This window comes from Vespa velutina, chromosome 9 (genome assembly GCF_912470025.1).
Source record: "Vespa velutina chromosome 9, iVesVel2.1, whole genome shotgun sequence".
Taxonomy (NCBI): Eukaryota; Metazoa; Arthropoda; class Insecta; order Hymenoptera; family Vespidae; genus Vespa; species Vespa velutina.
In genome coordinates, this window is record NC_062196.1 from 4601757 (window position 1) to 4621756 (window position 20000).

Genomic DNA, 20000 nt, shown 5'->3' on the forward strand with positions numbered 1-20000 from the left:
TCAACCATTCCCGCTCTCTCAACTCTCCTCTCTCTCTCTCTCTCTCTCTCTCTCTCTCTCTCTCTCTCTCTCTCTCTCTCTCTCTCCCTTTTCTCTACCACTCTCACCTAGCTTGCTAGCTGACTAGCTATGTAGCTAGCTCGCATGAACCACCCCTTTCGCTTCTCTCACATATATATATGTATATATGTGTATATGTATATACGTATGTACGTATCTCTCTCTCTCTCTCTTTCTCTCTCTCTCTCTCTCTCTCTCTATCTGTCTATCTGTCTGTCTGTCTATCTCTGTCTGTCTATATCCGTCTTTCTTTCTCAGAGCTTATGGGGTTGTCCCCGAGAATCTTGAAGCTGTCTACGTTCCCTTTGGGATCGTTAAGGGCCTACGTGGAAATGCATAAGTAAACAAGAAAACAAACTTTTATCGGTCGTTCGAAGTACACGTGACATATATAAGTCAGAATCAAGATCATTTCTTCCTACTTGTTGTTTTGAATAGAAAGAGAAAGAGGTTATTTTTTCATTCCTCTTTTTATATCCATTCATCGATCTCGTTCTTTGTTTTATATTTATTTATCTCCTCGAAGATTTTCCATCGATTAGGTATATGAGTCTTTTTTTTCTTTTTTTTTTTTTTTTTTTTTTTTTTTTCTTTTTTTCTTTTTTTTTTTTTTAAACGAAAGATTAATTCTTTTATTTCCTTATCACCCAATTAATTCTTTTATTATTATAGATAGTTAATTAATTGTTATATTATTATCGATATAGGATATCTCTTTCATTTTTGATATGATAAGAATCGTTCATTAAAATATTATTTTAATAATGTTGATTTTCTAATGTTACTTCTCAAACAAATTTTTAATATGTCGCATTATTTAAACTTAAATTTTTTCATGTGTATATTTCTGCATCATTGATTTTAAAATCTAAAATCTGAAATTCATTTTTTCATTTAAATTGCGTAATGCATTTGAATATTTTTAATTTTTTTTTCTTATTCTTTCTTGTTGTTGCATAAATAAAAAGAGAAACAAGGGTACATCTCTGTTCTTTTTTCTTTTTTTTTTTTTTTTTTCGAGAGATTCTCAGTAAACGAACGAGAATAATTTTCTATTTACGAAATTTATATATACGTATGTAGTTTTTTTTTTTTTTTTTTTTTTTTTTTTTTTATATTCGATACCTCGTACAACAAATTATTAGATCCCCGGATTGGTATCACGAACATTTATGCTATTAAACAAAACGACAAACATTTTCATTTACTTATCATTGCAAATTTATACCTTAACTCTCTGAACCTAAGTGAAATCATCAAGTTTATATATTCTGAAATTGGATATTTTAGAGCTTAACCCTTTCGAAAGCTATCACGAATGAAATTTCATCCGAAGTAAATTTGGGTTCCAACAACCATTACACAATTTAATTTCCATCAATTTCTCTAACATTGTAATAATAATAATAATAATAATAATAATAATAACAATAATAACAAAAACCAAAAATGTTTAATTGAATTTCTTCTTCAGATTGATTTTTCAACTAAAGAAAAAAAAGAAAAAAAAGAAAAAAAAGAAAGAAAAAAAAAAAAGAATGGAGTAACAGGTAACACATCAGAGTGAATTTTTATCTATAATAGGATTGACGATTGAATTGTTTTTGTGATAGATTTTAATAAAATAAAGCAAAACAATAGCAAAAAAAAAAAAAAAAAGGAAAGCAAAAGAAAAATACAATAAGAATAATAACAAGAAAAATCGAGGAAATAGCGTTCGCATGACAGTATAGTTTAACTTTTTCGATACGTTGGCCTTTCAATAGTCCTTTTATATCCAAGAGTCATATTATTCCTTAGACTTCAGTACCGTACTTATTCCTTTGAAATCGAATTTCCAAGTAGTAATAGTCGTTGTCGTCGTCCTTATTTTTCGAAACAAGTCGAATAATGTCCTGATTTTGCCTAATCTTGTCGTATTGTCCCCTTTTTACGAGTACCTCTTTCGATATCTTTTAAGAATTGAAGAAATAAAATGACGTAATAACGTAATAAAAAAAAAAAAAAAAAGAAAAAAGAAAGAAAGAAAAAAACCAATCGTCGACGTTGAATACATTGAAACCTCTTTAAAGATTTTTTTATTATTAAAAATAAAAATTAAAAAAAAAATATATATATATATATAGGTATATATATACGTAAGCAGGATAGATGATCGACGTTGCAAAAAATATTATTCGTAAAAATTGACTTCGAAGGAATTAGAAAATATTTCCACCTCTTAGATTAGGGGGGTGGGTGGGTGGATGGGTGGGAGGTCTACTCTCATAAAATCGTTATTTCTTGAAGTGCCGTCGGAAGATGATAAACTTTAAAAGGGGTTGAAGGGTGCGAGGGTGAAAATCGTTAAAAAAAAAAATTAAAAGTAACGTCGGAGTTGATTTTCTTTAAAATAATAAAGTCGTCGGATAGAGTTTCTAACGCTCGTTGAAGTGGTACGAGTAGAGTAGAGAGGATATCGAATGTCGAACGATTAAAATGAAAGAAAAAGAACGTGCGCGAGAGGTTGCTGATTGAAATTAAAAATTTCAATCTAAACTTTGGTTTTTTTTTCTTTTTTCTTTTTTCTTTTTTTTTTCTTCCCTCCTCCCCCCTCCTCGCTCCAATGTTCGATGATCATATTTATATCCATTAATGATACACGTATTTAATGAACAAATTTCTTGACTGTATACAATCATATTTTTATAATCTTAATTCAATTAATCTTTTGTAATAATACTAAAATGTTTGATATACCTAGATTAAAAAAAAAAAAAGAAAAATAAATAAAAAGACAGGAAAATTCTTTTCGTTTATTTATTTTTTTCTTTTTTTTTTTTTTTTTTTTTTTTTTTTCTTTTCCATCTACCTATCTACGTATCTTCGTCTATCGGATAAATTTATCTATGAAGAAAGGAAAAAAAGGAAAAGAAAAGAGAGACAGAAGAAAAAAAGAAAAAAAAGAAGAAAAAAAAGAAAAAAAAGAAAAAGAAAAAAAAAAGAAAAAAAAAGAAAAAATTGGACTCCAGAGTCAACCATATAAATGAGACATTTTTATAACCAACGTGAACTCTCTTTGGCAACTTATTTCGTCGTTTCATATGAATACGACGAACTTCCTTCTTTTTTTTATCTTTCTTTTTCTTCTTCTTCTTCTTCTTCTTCTTCTTCTTTTTTCTTTTTTCTTTTCCTTTTCTTTTCTTTTCTTTTCTTTTTTTTTCTTTTTTTTTTTTTTTATTCTTTTGCTATTATTGCCAATGGATATTTTCTAGGACGAGAAATGAGAAATAATTTGAAGACGAAGTTTCAAAACTGGAAAGTTACGAGACAAAACGTAGTCGAGTTTTAACGTTCCCGTCGCGCGTTCAAAGCAAAAGTAAATTTCGGTTAACAGCGGGAAACTTCTCGGAGTGAGGAAAAGTTTCGGTTCTATGTGAAAATTTTGCACGGTTAGGACGAATGAAATTAATTCGCTTATTACGCATCCAAGTCTGTACATGTCCGATTAAAAGTTTCAGGTCTATTGAAGCTTCGAGAATTTCTTTTTTTTTTCTCTCTCTCTTTCTTTACCCTCACCCATAGGTACCACCCATCAATCCCCATAGATGAGTTAACGTGTAAACGTATCGAATAAAATGTATCGAAGTGTTATGAGTTAACATAAGTTTAAGATCGTTTTTAACGTTATTTTATTTTTGGTTAATAAAAAGGAAAACAAAATAAGATGAATATAATTTAATAAAAAAAAATCATAATTCTATTAACATTATTTTATTCGTTATGAACTATTATATTTCGATCAACTATCGATGTGTACGTATCCGTATTATATGAATATATATATATATTTTTATTATTATTTACATAGGCACACGTGAAATATTATTCGCAGAAGTTCTACGGCAAAATTGAGGATGAACTAGTTTTCCCCCGAATATTGTGTAATAACGTTAATTTATTATTTATGTATATTATTAAAGTCTATTACAAGAATAGATCAATACTATTTTAAACTATAACTGCATATGTATATATATATATATATATATATATATATATATATATATATATATTAATTCTATAGATAATTATAATATATTATTATTTAAGTATTAAATCTTACATGAAAGAAGAAAATTTATAATATCTATTAACATATTTTAATATTAAAATATTATCTTGAAATATTTTAATTAATTCACAACATATATATATATATATATATATATATATATATATATATGTATGTATATATATGTATGATCATTATTAAAGTATATAACGAAAATATACGGGAAAAGAAATAAAATGAGAAAAAACAAATAATCAGTCAATATATCCCAGCATCCCTGCTTAATTAAAACGAAGTGGTAACCATAATAAAGATAAATGTCGATCGGTGATGTGACCTCTCATGGAGGTTTTCGATCGGTCGGTTGGAAAATCGTCGGGCCGACTTTCGGCGCGACAAAGAAGGGGTGCACGGGCGCGGCGCGGCGCTGCCGCGAGCTCAGAACTAGGGGGATGAAAAGAGGTAGGTGGAGTTAGGGGTAGACAGAGAGAAAGACAGAGAGAGAGAGAGAGAGAGAGAGAGAGAAAGAGGAATGGATGGAAGCTGTGAGCTGGTGGGAGATTTTACTGGAGCGGGGAAAGCTCGACATATATATATAGAGTGAGAAAGAGATAGAGAGAGAGAGAGAGAGAGCGCAGGCGCGGGACGAGGGTTGAAAAGCGGATGGGCTGCTCACTACGCCCGGGACATCGTGGCTCGACTATAAGAGGGAAAGAGAAAGGATATAGAAATACTGGAAGAGTGAAGGAAGGAAGGAAAGGGATAGGAGGAGGGAAAAAAGAGAAAGAATGAAAGAGAGAGAGAGAGAAAGCAAGAGATGCGAATATAGAGAAAATGGAGAAGAGGTAAAGATAAAGAGAGTGAGAGAGAGATAGGTACATAGATAATATACACGATAGAGATAGAAAGAGAGAGACATCCATAGATGCATACGTACGTACGTACATACATATATACATACGTACATAGGTGTGTAACACAAGATAGAGATACATAGGTGAAACATCGGAGGAGAGGTGCACAGAGAAGGAGGAGAGAGAGAGAGAAGGAGAGGGAAGGAGTAAAAGAGAGAGGGGGAAGGAGTAAGAGAGAGAGAGATGTAACATTGGAAGAGGAGAGGAGGTACAGAGCCAAAGGGAGGATAGCAGAGAGAGAGAGAGAGAGAGAGAGATAAAGAGCGAGGAAAATAGAGAGAGAGAGAGAGAGAGAGAGAGAGAGAGAGAGAGAGAGAGAGAGAGAGAGAGAGATAGAAAGAGAGAGAGAGAGGATGTGCGCGCGCGTAGATCAGCGAGAGGAAGGAGAGAGAGCCCTGGAAAAGCCGGGAGTGTTCCTCTCCGACCCCCATCAGTCGAGGTTTCCGCGAGGGAAAGCTACCCTCGCGTCGTCGCCGTCGTCGCCGTCGTCGCCGCCGTCGCCGTCGTCGTCGTCGTCGTCGTCGTCGTCGTCGTCGCCGTCGTCGTCGTTTTCGTCGTACACGTCGTCGTATTCGCCGCCGCTGTCGTCGTCGTCGTCGTCGTCGTATTCGTCGCCGTCGCCGTCGTCGATCGTCGATCGTCGATCGTCGTCGTCGTCGTCGTCGTCGTCGTCGTCGTCGTCGTCGTCGTCGTCGTCGTCGATCGTCTTCATCATCGTGCTTATCCCTCGTCGTTATCGTCCTCGTGAGCTATCCCAAAGCTAGCTGGTAAAGAGTTAGCTAGCCTCAAAGATTGTACCCATCGGTGGGTGTGCGCGCGCGCCTCTCCCACGTCCTTCCGCGAGTGGGAAAGCTTCTTTCTCTCTCTATTTTTATCTCTCTCTCTCTCTCTTTCTTTCGACCCTGTCCGTAGCATCCGCAAGCGGAGATACCTCGTGGACGCGAGATTCTAGTCGAGCTCTAAATTCTTCCAATAGGAATCTCTTTCATCTTGCACCTATACTAATCAGTCATCACCCCTCCCTTCTCTTTCCTCTTGTGTGTATATATACATATACATATACATATACATATATATATATATATATATAAATATATGTATATATGTATATATAAATAGTAGAGAGAGAGAGAGAGAGAGAGAGTCAGAGAGAAAAAGAGAAAAAAAGAAAGAGAGAGAGAGAGAGAAAAAGGGAGAAAGAAGCATGACACACTCGTGAATGTTGTCGAAAGTGTTACGACAAAGAGATCGCACCTCGTGTTTTAAGATCATCCTTGACAACGGTTACGTGGTTAAAAAAGAAGTCGAAGGAGGAAAAAATAGAAGAAGAAGAAGAAGAAGAAGAGTAAGAAGAAAAAGAAAGGAGAAGAAGCATTCGCCGCAGATTCGGCTATAGATTTCATCAGGGGTAAACCTATCCCAGGAGGAACCTGAAAGAGGGAGCTTAACGTTCTCTTAACTATCCCCGCCATACCCCGACCCCTCCCTGGATTGTTAGTCCGCGGGAGGATCGAAGACACCTCGAAATCATGAGCGAGGGCACGCCGAAATCTCAAATCAAGTCCGTGCCCGATGGCTCGCCGGCTCGACTCGAAGCCGGTACGAATTTTTAATATATATGTAGATATATTTATTTATATATATATATATATATATATATATATATATATATACATATGTATAGTTCTTTTTTATCTTTATTTTTATTATCGATCATTCTTTCGTATTCAATTAACTTCCTCACGTTATAATCATTGTCATTACCTATATCATCGAAATCATTAACAAATTGAATCTATTTTGTTACCTTCTTTCATTCACGTGTCACAAATAAGAAATAAAAAATAATACGTTCGTCCTGGTTTTTTTTTCCATTTTGTTTTGTGAATAAAAAAAATTTCTCCTTCTATGTATCCGACCTTATATTAAGATAAGTCAATGATGTTCGTTCGTGTATGTATAGAGGGGGAAAAGGAAAAAAAAAAGAAAACATCGGCAAAAGAATATATTCTTCCTCCCATTTTTTTTCCTTTTTTTTTTCCTTCTTTTTTTTTGTTTTTTTTTTTTTTTTCTTTTTTTTTTTTACATACAAGGAAAAACTATTGACTTCTTTCTTTATTATTTGGCTTCTGTGTATAAGGATAATTCCAATAATTTTTGCCTCCTTTACGTATATCGCGTACGATATATTTCGGAACAAGAAGGAAAAAAAGAAAGAAGTTAGAAAGCAAGAAAGGAAGAATAAAATAGAAAAGAAAGAAAACAAAATGAAAAACATTGTTTTCTAACGTTTCTTACAATCTTTTAAATATATTTAATAATATCTTTATTTTTTTTTTCTTTTTTTTCTGTTTTTTTTTCTTTTTCTGTTTTTCTTTTCCCCGAAAGTAGAACGCGCATTTGATATTTTACATTAACAAAGAATAATGATATGCCCACGTTCGAAGGTAAAAAGTAATATTATGTATGCCTGTGTGCCGGGTCTAAAAACGACCTCACAGACAACCCCACACGGTATACGTATTAACGTCACTCGAGGTAAACGTAGGTGCCCATTGCTTGCTCTCTTTGATCATCGAAACATAAAACGTTGCTTCGAATGCACAACAGAGACAGAGCATAGAGATCGAGAGAGAGAGAGAGAGAGAGAGAGAGAGAGAGAGAGAGAGAGAGAGAGAGAGAGAAAGAGAGAAAGAGGGTGCAAGCAAAGGTCACAGTTCATCGGGCGCGATTCGAGCCGGAAAGCTTCGGCTCGATCTCTCGGTTTGCACTTTTCTATTTTAATACGCGTTAAACGTATGTCATATTCGTCAGCAATCAACGACTTTGCTTCTTTTATATATCGTTTTATCTATCGACGAAAAGCTTTTTCTTTTTTCTAGCCTGCCTCCCCTCCCCCACTATCCTCGCCCCTCCCAGTTTATCTTTCTTCTTTATTTTTTTTTTTCTTTTCCTTTTTTTCTTTTTTTTACTCCTTCTACCCTTTGTACATCCTGAGGTAGTTCCTACTTTTTTTTTGGATTATCCAGGGACGTCGAACTTTATATCGATCTTTTTTTTAAAGGTTAAACATTCGTATCATTTTGTTCCTTTTTTTTTTTTTTTTTTTTTTTTTTTTTTTTTTTTTTTTTTTTTTTTAATTTGCTTTTTTTACGTACGAAAAAAAGATTTACGTACAATAAAATATCAATCATTCGTGTGTAAGCCAATAACGTTCGTTTCGATGTTTTCATGATTGTTATCATGAAAGACCGTAGGAAAATGGAATGGATTGATCGATCGATCATTTCCATCGTACGATCTATATTGCTTTTTTTTGTTTTTTTTTCTTTTTTTTTTCTGTTTTTTTTTTGTTTTCCTTTTTTCTTTTTATCCCGTTCTCTCTATTGTAAAGTCTCGTAAAATGTCAAAAGATCTTTGCTGATTTTTACTGTGAACAAATATATATATTTATGTATATATATATATATATATATATATATATATACATATATATATATATATACCCCCTGCCCCCCTCCGACCAAATACATACACCTTTTGTCCGTCTTTTATCGAAAGCCGCAAAAGTGCTTTGGATAAACGTTGGAGAAAGGAAAAAGGGGTCGTATTATAAAAGAAAAGCGTGTGTTGTAGGATTGAAACGCTTTTGCGCGCTTGTAGTAAATTGCCACTCTGACGACCCCCTGTTAAAGCGCTAATTTTAGCGGTCTCGAGATCCCAGAGATGAAGAAAAAGAAAAAGAAGAAGAAGAAGAAGAAGAAGATGACGAAGAAAGAGAAAAAAAAATGAAAAAAAAAAAAAAGAAAGAAAGAGAAAGACAGAGGGGGAAAGAGAGAAAGAGAGAGAGATAGACAGAGAGAAAGGGGTAAAAAGAAAGTCATTTGCGTCTAGCGTATCTCATCGTTTTGTTCAATCGTTACTTCGGATAACTTTGCGTTTTAAGAGGTTTTAAATCAGAATCACGAGTCTCTCGACAAATCTTCATTGTCCATGCTCATTCGTTTTGAAAGCTTAATTACTCGTTTGCTTGAAAATAATGCCTTCGTTACTTTCAATGTCGACTCCGACTCGACACTTCGTTTCAAGTACGTAATTATCGAGAATTGTTTCTTCGTAAAAAGAAAAAAAAAGAAAATGAAAAAGAGAGAAAGAAAAGAAAAAGAGACGATTGAAAGTTAATACAAACTTTATATATATATATATATATATAATCGTAATAAATTAATGAGGTATAATATATAGATATCGATGAACAAATAATTAACGAAATTACTTGTATTATTGCTTAATTGATAATTTTATCTATTTGATAATTTTTTTTTTGTTTCTTTTTCTTTTTTAATTGGATTCTGAGAGAAAGTTTTTATTGTATATTTATATAAAGGATTTTAAAATTTTGTACATTATCAAAAGGCACGAGTGACATTGTCCGACGGTGATAAAAATTCATTAATCAATTAATACAGTATATTTAAACTTCTTTTTTTTTTTATTTATTTATTTATTTATTTATTTATTTATTTACTTTTTTTCTTTTTTTTTTCTGAAATCCCTATTTCGATTTTTAAACAAGCACGAAAAAATTATTTTCCTTCGATAAGATGTGCACGAGGCATTTTTTTAATTTAAAAAAAAAAAAAAAAAAAAAAAAAAAAAAAGAAAAAAGAAAAAAAAGAAAAAAAGAAAGAAAAAAAAATTGGAAATTTGTGAAAATAATTCACAATATTTCCAATTTGGGGATAAATTTTTATTCTTCTTTTTTTTTTTTTAATAATAATAATAATAATAATAATAAGGTAAATCGAGATATAGAAAAGAAAAAAAGTATAAATAATGAACATTATACGATGTAACATTAAATAACATTAATCTCTTTGAATAATAATAAAGCGTCGATCGATCGATCGATCGATCGATCAATCGTATTTAGATAGGATCGATTATTCTATGTCAATATGGATTTTTATTATTCCGCACGAAATAATCGTATAAATCTTGTTGAATACATTGAAAATTTTGGAGAGATATTCGCGGACATGTAACAGTACTGTAGTAATCCACTCGCATCCGAAGCGAGAGTACATGAATATATGTATAGGTATATGTATTCTGGAGAGTGTGCAGAACCGAGAATTTCAATCGAGAAAATGGTCGATGCTATTTACACTTGGGATGCTTGAATATATAACAGAATTTGTAAATCGCTTTTGCTAAAGTAAAACGGGATGCGTGATGCAACGTAAAATGAAATAGATACGAGATATGGTAATACATTTTTCACGTCATCGATAAGTTAGATTTATTATTTATCATATTCATTTATTTCTCATATTTCCTTCTACGAAATTAGATTTAATATTCAACCGATATATACATACAAATTATACATTTTTGGAATCATAATTTTTTTTTTTTTCTTTTTTTTTTTTCTTTTTTTAAGTACGACTCTCGCTATTAAAATACGTAACAATGTTAATATTAAAAAAATTATGATTACGCGAAGTACGATTCGCGAATGATATTTATTTATTAATTTTTCTTTTTCCCTTGGCAAATAATACATTTCAAAGCTCAAAAATATACAATTTTAATAATATAATCGTACAATTAATTTTTTTAATATTATTCAAACAGATCATAATTTTCCTCAATTTTATTATCATACATTTCGTTAAACAAATTTTATATATATTTAAAATTAAAAATAATAGTCAAATTATTAATAATCGTCGAATTGACGATATCGAATGTTAAATTTTTGAACACACGTTCGTATACATCGAATCAGATAATATAACTCAAAGAAGAATATCGTAGGGAGAATTAATTTTTATGGGATCATAAAAAAATTTATGTCGAGTTTTATTCGACTCGCTTTTGAAAAAAACAAATCAATCGAATTGTAAAGTTCATCGTATACGATGTTTACGCGTCATTTTATTTTAACGCTTTTATTATAGGAAAGGAATTTTCGAATAATAGTAGAAAAGCTTCCCCTCCTCCTCCCCCCCTCACCTTCTCCCCTGTTATATTAATGCACTCTCGTTGAATTCTCGTTGAAGGATCGTTGTAATGATTCCGCGTCGATGCATCGCGTGTATATGGGACAAATGGTTTGACAAACATTTCTCTATATATCCATCTCTCTCTCTCTCTCTCTCTCTCTCTCTCTCTCTCTCTCTCTCTCTCTCTCTCTCTCTCTCTGTCTATCTTTCTCATTCTCGCTCGCCATAACTCGGTGACATAACGAGAAACGTGATAGAAGTTTCCACTGCGTACGTGTCAATGAAATACGCCACGTACGTGCTTTTATAAAACGATATCGTGTTTTACTTCATATAACATTGGAAATAATATTATATTGGCCATATATGTAATTTTTTTCTCTTTTTTCTTTCTTTTTTTTTTTTCTTCTTTTCTTTTTTTTCTTCTTTTCCCTCATTTTTCTCTCTTTTTTATCTTATGGGATAGGTTACGTTTGTTAAACTCGTTTAAATTTCTCTCATTCGTTCGAACGAAATTTTTATCTCGAATTGATATATCATTTGTATCTATGAGTAATATATATATATATATATATATTTATTATTGAGTATGAAATACATTTTTTAAATTGATACATTGGAACTTATTATTCGCTCGAAAGAAATTTCATTTCTATAATCATATTCATTTTGTCAAATATTGTATTATTTCTTTATCAAAAATTTATCAAATATTTAGATATTAAGATATTCAAACTTCAATATAGACACCGAAACTCAAAGTCCACTCGATGGCAATTCGTTTCTTCGAAAAGCTTCATTTTTTTTTTTTTTTTTTTTTTTTTTTTTTTTTTTTTTTTTTTTTTTTTTTTAATATTCATACGAAAAGATAAGATATTTAGGTCGGTACGTTCGACTAAAAAAAAAAGAAGAAAAAGAAGAAGAAAAAAAAGAAGGAAAGAAAGAAAAATAAGAAGCGTTTTATTAAAAATTGAAATATCATATCTTATAGGTATGATGAAATTTTTAATATATATATATATATATATATTTCATGGAGAGGGGAAGAAAGAGGGAGAGAGAGATAAAATTTATCGCAATATTATTATGCATAGAGAACTACTCTTGAATATATCCATATATCATCTCAATTTCTGCTTAATATTCCAACATGTCGTGTCTATTTCAGTCGTCGGCTTGCTCGATACGTCCGGGATCGATGGTCGATCTGTAATTCGAGCTATTTTCGATAAAGAGTAAACAAATAGCGTGGAAGATAGAGATAGAGATAGATAGATAGAGAGAGAGTGAGAGAGAGAGAGAGAGAGAGAGAGAGAGAGCGAGAAATATTAGACGTTTGAAAAGAGGATCATAAGGATAAATAGATCGACTTGTTTGTCTCGGTAAGGAGGAAGAGAAAAGAAAAATAAGAAGACAAAAAAAAAAAAAGAAAAGAAAAGAAAAAAAAAGAAAAGAAAAAAGACATGTGGGCCGTGTATATCTAATAACATATACTGTGTCTGGAAAAAAAAAAAAAGAAAGAAAAAAAAAAGACGAAGCAGAAAAGGAAGAAAAAAAATGGGTGGAGTGGAGGGATGGAAAAAAAAGTGGTTAGTTATTAAAGTCGGTGTAAAGTGGAAGACACATGACCCTTCGTGGCCGAGCTAAATTGTCGCACTCTTCATCGCACGCGCTACACGTAGCCTCGGCCTAAGTAGTTTTCATCGTGAAGGCCAACTCATATACATGATATCGCACATTAACATAGATCTGTATGTTTAGTTTCGTGATCGTGTAGGGAAAAAAAAAAAGAAAGATAAAAAGAAAAATGGAAGAGAAAGGAGCAACGAAGGAAAGGAAAGTAAAAAAAAAAAAAAAAAAAAAAAAAAAGGAAAAAAGTAAATTGAGTTAAAATTGAGTTTTGTAAACTCTGGAAGTGAGAAAGGAAACGAGTGTGTCTGTACGTTGGAGAAAGACAGAGACAGAGAGACAGAGACAGAGAGAGAGAGAGAGAGACAAAGGAAGACCAAATTATTACAACTTTAAATTACATGGCAAACACGGCAATGAGTAAATGAAAATTATATCGGGAATCCTCTCGACACTTCTGTTATTATCACACGTTAATGTCTCTATTCAAAGTACAACTTCGAAATTTTTTTAATTACGAAACCGTCACTAAATGGTACGGGTGCACTTTAATACAATTAAAATTGCAGTGACAATGCCTAGATATTTTTTATCTGTCTACTTTTTCTTTTTCTTTTTCTTTTTTTTTTATTGTTTTTTTTTTCCTTTTTTTTTTTTTTTTTCTTTTTTTCCCCCTCTCGAACATTCGTAAATACATCTCCTTTGGATTACATTGCATTCTATTATATTGCATTATATTTTATTTGTAAACGATCATCGAAAACGTATATAACCTTTTATAGATGATAATCTTAATGTAGATTTTTTTACACGTTTGTAATTATTATATATTGCATATGTTATGTTGATTGAAATTTCTCTAAAATATTTTTCTGAATAGCTTTCTTATTTTTTTTTTTTTTTTTTTTTTTTCTTTTTTTTAATAAACTTTTTAGAGACTTTATTTATTTATTTTGTTTTATTTTATTTTATTTTATTTTATTTTATTTTATTTTATTTTATTTTATTTTATTATATTGCATTGTATTGTATTTTTTTTTTCTTCTATTTTCTTTTTTTTTTTTTACGATAACTTTCTTCGATACTATTTCTCATCCTTTTCTCAATCTTTTTGTTTGGTAAAGTTCAACGTCTGCGGGAAGCATGAAAAGAGTAAAAACGACGAAAGACACATGGACGTTCTTATCGACAGGTACTGATAAAGACAACCGTGTAACGGTAGTTCCGAACATTGACAGGCTGCTACTAAAAAGGATGTTATAGGAGAAAAATACCAAGCTATAAACTAAAACGGGACACGTATTTATTGTCATGTATAAGTATACGTGATTGTTATTATTAAAAAAAAAAAAAAAAAAAAAAAAAAAAAGAAAAGAAAAGAAAAGAAAAGAAAATAAATAGCGAAGGAAAAAAAAAAAAATATCACTTACGATATTATACATACGCATATAGATATGTATATACAACAAGTAGCATTTGAATTAAATAAAAAGTCGTTATTAAAAAAAAAAATCTCAATTATACACATATATTGCAAGTAGCTTGTTGTTGATTAAAAGTTATTATTGAAAAAAAATAAAAAAAAAAAATAAAAAAAAAAAAAAAAAAGAAAGAAAAAAGAAATACAACAAACAGATAATAAACTTTTAAAAACGTCAATTTCAAAGAGACGAATAAGTCGCGGTTTGTTCACTGACATAGACGGTTGACCTGAGATAAGAGGCTGTCACCGGGTGTGCACTTAAACGAGATTAGGACAAGGGCAAGCGGAGGGTTAAGTAGTTTCCATTGTAAGGATGCTTCGCGCGATGTGACGACGTTTTCTTTTTTCTCTCTCTCTCTCTCTCTCTCTTTCTCTTTGAGCTTACAAGACGAGAGAGAGAGAGAAAGAAAAAGAATATACAGGTATGTAGATATGTATCTACAATATACTATAGTTAGATTTTAATACTAACATCGTCTTATATATCAACTCTTATATAAGAGAAAAGCCTTGTGGTTGTTCCTTAAGAGACGCAATCCTTTATTAAAGGCTCGTTAGAGATAAAAAGAGAAAGAGAGAGATAGAGATAGAGAGAGAGAGAGAAAGAAAGAGAGAGAAATAGAGAATTTCGTGATCTATACTGTAATTAGTAAGATCCATAATATCAGATTAATCGAAAGAAACTCGACAAAGCGTTGGGATAATGGGAGGGGTGGGAGGGGGGGAAGGGGTACAAGAGGCGATCTCATTCAAGGTCAAAGGGATGAAAAGTTTACGAACAAATGTAGTAGAAGAGTCTTGACGATAATTAAAGTCAATTTAAAGTAACATTATATAACATAAAGACGCCGCTTTTAATTTCAACTAATTTAAAGTCGTATTAAGAATACTAAAAAAAAAAAAAAAAAAAAAACAAAAAAAAAGTCTTTTCCTAAATTGAATACTTTTAAGATAGATTAATACTAATTGATAACATGTTTTTATATGTGTCTGTGTGTATGTCTATGAACGTGGTGATGTCTTTGACGATTCACTCTCGAAAGATCATCATTTTGAGAAATAATTATCATCGATAGTTAAACATGTTAGATAATCAAACGTGTTAGATAAGAATGATTGAAGTATACGTGAATAATGAATAAATTTTTTTTTCTCTCGATATCGTTTAATAGTAAATCGAAAGAGGAAAATTCAATGATCAATAAAAAAAAAAAAAAAAAAAAAAGAAAATTATAAATGACAACGTTATAATCGCAAAGATCAAAAATATCTTCGATATCGACGAATTTTCGATAAAAAATTTATTTTAACGATCTGTTCAGAAAAGAAAAATTATTCTAACGTTTCTTGATTTATTTATTAAGTTTATTAATTCTTTATGTCATCGTTTAATTGCTCGAAGCTATTGAAAAATGTCGAATCAATTAATTAATTGCTCCTTTCATTTAATATATTCATATCTAATGTATTATTTTAATTCTTTTTTTTTCCCGATTAATCGCCTGTCGAAAGAAAGAAAGAAAAGAGAAGAAAAAGATAAGAAAAAACAAAAAGAAAGAAAGAAAGAAATCGAAATTTTGTTCGAAAAATTTTCTACCTCTTCCTCCTCCTCCTCCTCCTCCTCCTCCTCCTCCCCCTCCTCCTCCTCCCTCTTCTCTTTCTTCTCCTAAATAGCGAAAATTATGCGCACACATCGGTGCTGCAAAACGATTTAATCTCAAAGTACCTCTTATTCTCTATACATGTATGTATATACATACATACATACATACATATATATATATATATATATATATATATATGTATATACCAGATTTCCACTCCACAGGGCTCACCTCGATCGTCGTGAGTTGGCTGCATGCTAATCGCTTTAATCGTCCTCCCTAATTCATTCCATCGCTCTGCGCATATTCATTCCCGTATATCTAACGTTCTCTTCGTTAAAGGCACGTCGTCGAATTCGATCGATTATGAAAACCCCCATTTTCGAAGAATCATACGTTATTTAAACCTATATAATAATTAAATAATAATTCTTTCCTCTTTTCTATCAATTATTCAATCCCTTGATCTCAATCCTTCCTCGATCTTTCCATCATATCCCATAATAACTCATATTCCAATTAACGATCATAAAGTAAAAATGAACGGATATATACGATCGTGATTGTTTGTGGGGGAGGAAGGTTGGTAGCATTGGTGGCGATGTCGATATCAATGGCAGCCATTTTGGAATTTTCCATAAGAAGAACGAACGTCGAGGACGATTTATTAGGATTAACGATGACCTAATATAATATGCGATCGACGTTAAATTATGGACGAAATTATTCTTCGTCGACGTCGAAAAAAAAAAGAATAAGAAGAAGAAGAAGAAGAAAAGGAGGAAGAAGAATAGAAGTAAAAAAAAAAAAAGAAAAAAAAAGAAGAACGGGACAAGTTTGATGATGGGCCGACGAACGAGGAAATAAAGGATCGATGGATAAAAAAAAAAAAAAAAGAAAAAAAAGCCATTCAATGTGATTCACTTCAATAGAAATTCTTCATATATCCTATCTATCGTTAACGAATTTGTCGGCTTTCCCATCGTTATTTGATAATCATCTTCCAAACAAATGATGTGTATGATATTTCTATTGAAAGAACACTTCGTATATTTTTATCGTATTATAGAAAATATTAAATCATTGATATACGATAATTACGAATTAATCCATTTGAAAAGATTTCGAATGATCATATCTGTTAAGAAAAAGAAATGGAAAAACGGAAAATAAATTTGGAAAGAACAGGAAGAATTAAATGAATAATAAAATTAATTATAAGTAGAAGTGAGGGTTAAATGTTTGCGGAAAGAGAGAGAGAGAGAGAGAGAGAGAGAGAGAGAGAGAGAGAGAGAGAGAGAAGAAAAAGAAGAAGAAGAAGATGAAGAAGAAAAATAGGAAGAGGAGAAAAAGGAGAAAGAGAGGAAGAAGACCTGTCACGTGTTGTAAATCCATGAAGAAATTGCCAATCGACTTTGACAGTGTCGCCGGACGAGTACGTTCGAATGGTTCTATGGATTTCGTTCGTCGTTTCTACGACGTACCAACGTCGGTTGAGCTTGATTACGATTGACGTAAGCGATAAACCGAGTTTCTCTCTCGTGTCTCTAAGAATGGAAGCAGGAAAAAGAGAGAGAAAAATAGAGAGATAGACAGAAAGAGAGAGAGAGAGAGAGAGAGAGAGATAGAGTGAGAGAAAGAAAAGACATAAATATAAACATGGATTTATATCCTACTCGATAGCCAAACGTCCAATCTCTATAATAATAATAATAATAATAATAATAATAATAATAATAATAATAATTACGAGGACAATTTCTACGATGACAGTTATCTCTGATGATATAGTATGAAACAATCTGAAAAATAATCAAAATATTAATAGAAATAAAAAGAAGAAAGTAATAATAAATAATAAATGAATCTAATGAACTTTTGAGAAATATATGTCAGATGTAAATGAAAAAAGGAAAAATAGGAAAGTATGAAAAATAAAATAAAATTAAGATTTTTATTTCTATCCGTTCGATAATATTAATAATAAATAGAAATAATAAAAAGTTATATGTTTTTATATGAATAGAAAATATTTGGAAGCTTAGAATTAAATAAAAACTCTATCAAGTAAATTGAAAAAGTACGAAGGAACGTTGTGTTATATATGGGTGGGGGGGGGGATAGGGGGGGGGGGCAAGAAAGAGAAAAAATATAGGAAAAAATCATAAACCGAGATTTCCTCTCGTGTCTCTAGGAAAGGAAGAAGGAAACAGAGAGAGAGAGAGAGAGGGAGAGAGAGAGAGAGAGAGAGAGAGAGAGAGAGAGAGAGAGAGAGAAGTAAATATAAACATGAATTTATATCCTACTCGACACCCAAGTGGCCAACCTCTATAACATAACAATTACGAGGGACAATTCTAGGATGAGTTATGTGTAGAAAGAGAGAAAGAGAGAGAGAGAGAGAGAGAGAGAGAGAGAGAGAGAGAGAGAATATAAAACAAATAAAATATAATTCTATCAAAATATTTATAATAAGAACGTTGATGAAAGTAATTATTACTAATTGAAAATAGAAAAAAAAAAGAAAATAAAAGAAACAAAAAAACAAATTCTCAATGCAAATTAATAAATTAATATATAGAAGTAAAAAAAAAATTATATATATATATATATATATATGTAGAAATAAATAAATTAAAAATTTATTTATAATTAAAAATTTATTGTGAATAAAATTAATTAATTTGCATTAAAAAATTAATTAAATTAATTAATATGTATATATATATATAGGGGTAATAATATTGAAGTACGCGTGTGACTTTAATAATAAAAATATTTTTTCATAATATTTAAAAATCTAGAATCAAGAGATCCAAATGAATAGAAAAAAGGATTACGTAAAGGAACATTACGAAAGAGGAGTATTATGAAAAAGAAAAGAAAAAGAAGATAAACAGAGAAAAACGAAGATAAATAGATATATATATAGATGGATGGATGGATGGATGGATGGATGGATGGATGGATGGATGGATGGATGGATGGATGGATAGACAGGTAGATAGATAGATAAAAATAATCAAGAAGAACTTGGGTGTCCCAACTTTTCTCTGCTTTTGCTTTCAGTTGTTTGACGAGCACGAACACATTCTTGTCCGTCAAGGATGGACAAAGTGAAAATACCGTTGTCCAAAAAGAGGTGGAGTGGGTGGGAACAGGGGGGGAGGGTGGAATGAATGAGCTGGGAATGGGGCTTGAGGAGGGAAGGAAGTGCCGACGAAAGTTCCTTCCTTCGCGAAGTGACTAACGGCGATATGTGCCAGTTGGATAAACGCCAGATGTAGACCGGAAATTGTATCAAAAGTTATCCAACGACGACAGATCCCATCCCCCATCTTTCTTCTTTTTCTCTTTCTCTCTCTCTCTCTCTCTTTCTTTCTTTCTTTCTTTCTCTTTATCTATCTCTGTCTTTGTCTCCTTCTCTTACAAATATTATAGATATTGTTATTATTATAATATATTATCCTCGAATTTTATATTTATTTATTTATTTATTTATTTATTTATTTCTTTTTTATGAAATAAATCGATCTTAACAAAGACAAGATTGCGAGCGTAATTTTCTTTTTCTTTTTCTTGTGTTCTCTCTCTATTTCTTTTTTTTTTTTCTTTTTTTCTTTCTATTTTTGCAACCTTTCGCATTGAATCGTTCGACTTGGCACTCTGACAAAGAAAAAAATTTTCTTTCTGCAAATTTTGAACTTTACAAACACTTCTAGACAAGAATAATAATAATAATAATAATAATAATAATAATAATAATAATATTAATATTAATGATGATGATTAATGATGATGATGATGTTGAAAATAACGACATCTAGAAATTCTATTCTCGTCGATAATTCATACGAACGCGACGAAATAATTGATCAAACACGTTATACCAATAAACCGGTTGTGTGTTTGGTCTCAATTTAGGTCTTGTGTTTATTAAAAATGAAAGACGAGGTCGCGGAGAATGAGGAAGAAAAAGAAGAGGAAGAAGAAGAAGAAAAATAAAAAGTAGAAGAAAAAGAAGTAGTAGTAAAGGAGGAAGTAGAAACGATTTCACGATAGAACGCTATTAAACGAATGTTTTTCTTTTACAGGCGATGGAGGTGGCGTCGGAGGGGACGGCGACCCCATCGTGGGTGGCGGCAATTCTGAGAAAAAGTCCGGCTATGAAACGAATCTCTACCTGTATAGCGTAAGTTATTATAAAATTTTTATGATTTTTCCTTTGTGATATATATATATATATAT

The 20000-nt window shown here is 31.4% G+C and overlaps 1 protein-coding gene and 1 long non-coding RNA gene across 9 annotated transcripts in view; both read left to right on the forward strand.

Annotated features, from left to right (window-relative positions):
• LOC124951743 (solute carrier family 12 member 6) overlaps positions 1 to 20000 on the forward strand; it is a 91435-nt gene that overhangs the window by 57560 nt on the left and 13875 nt on the right. For 5 of the 8 annotated variants that reach the window (XM_047500561.1, XM_047500556.1, XM_047500555.1 and 2 more), the window contains one exon: positions 19847 to 19944. Coding sequence is in view for 7 of the 8 variants with exons in the window: in XM_047500556.1 (XP_047356512.1) it covers positions 19847 to 19944 (98 nt within the window). In the remaining variant the exon portion in view is untranslated. Of the gene's footprint in view, positions 1 to 5656; positions 5833 to 6283; positions 6628 to 19846; positions 19945 to 20000 lie in introns of those variants that run through there. The other 3 variants (XM_047500559.1, XM_047500558.1, XM_047500557.1) reach the window with 3 other exon arrangements.
• Positions 11986 to 14085, forward strand: LOC124951749. The gene is made up of 2 exons (XR_007101698.1): positions 11986 to 13200; positions 13790 to 14085. It is a non-coding gene; the product is annotated as an uncharacterized LOC124951749 (long non-coding RNA).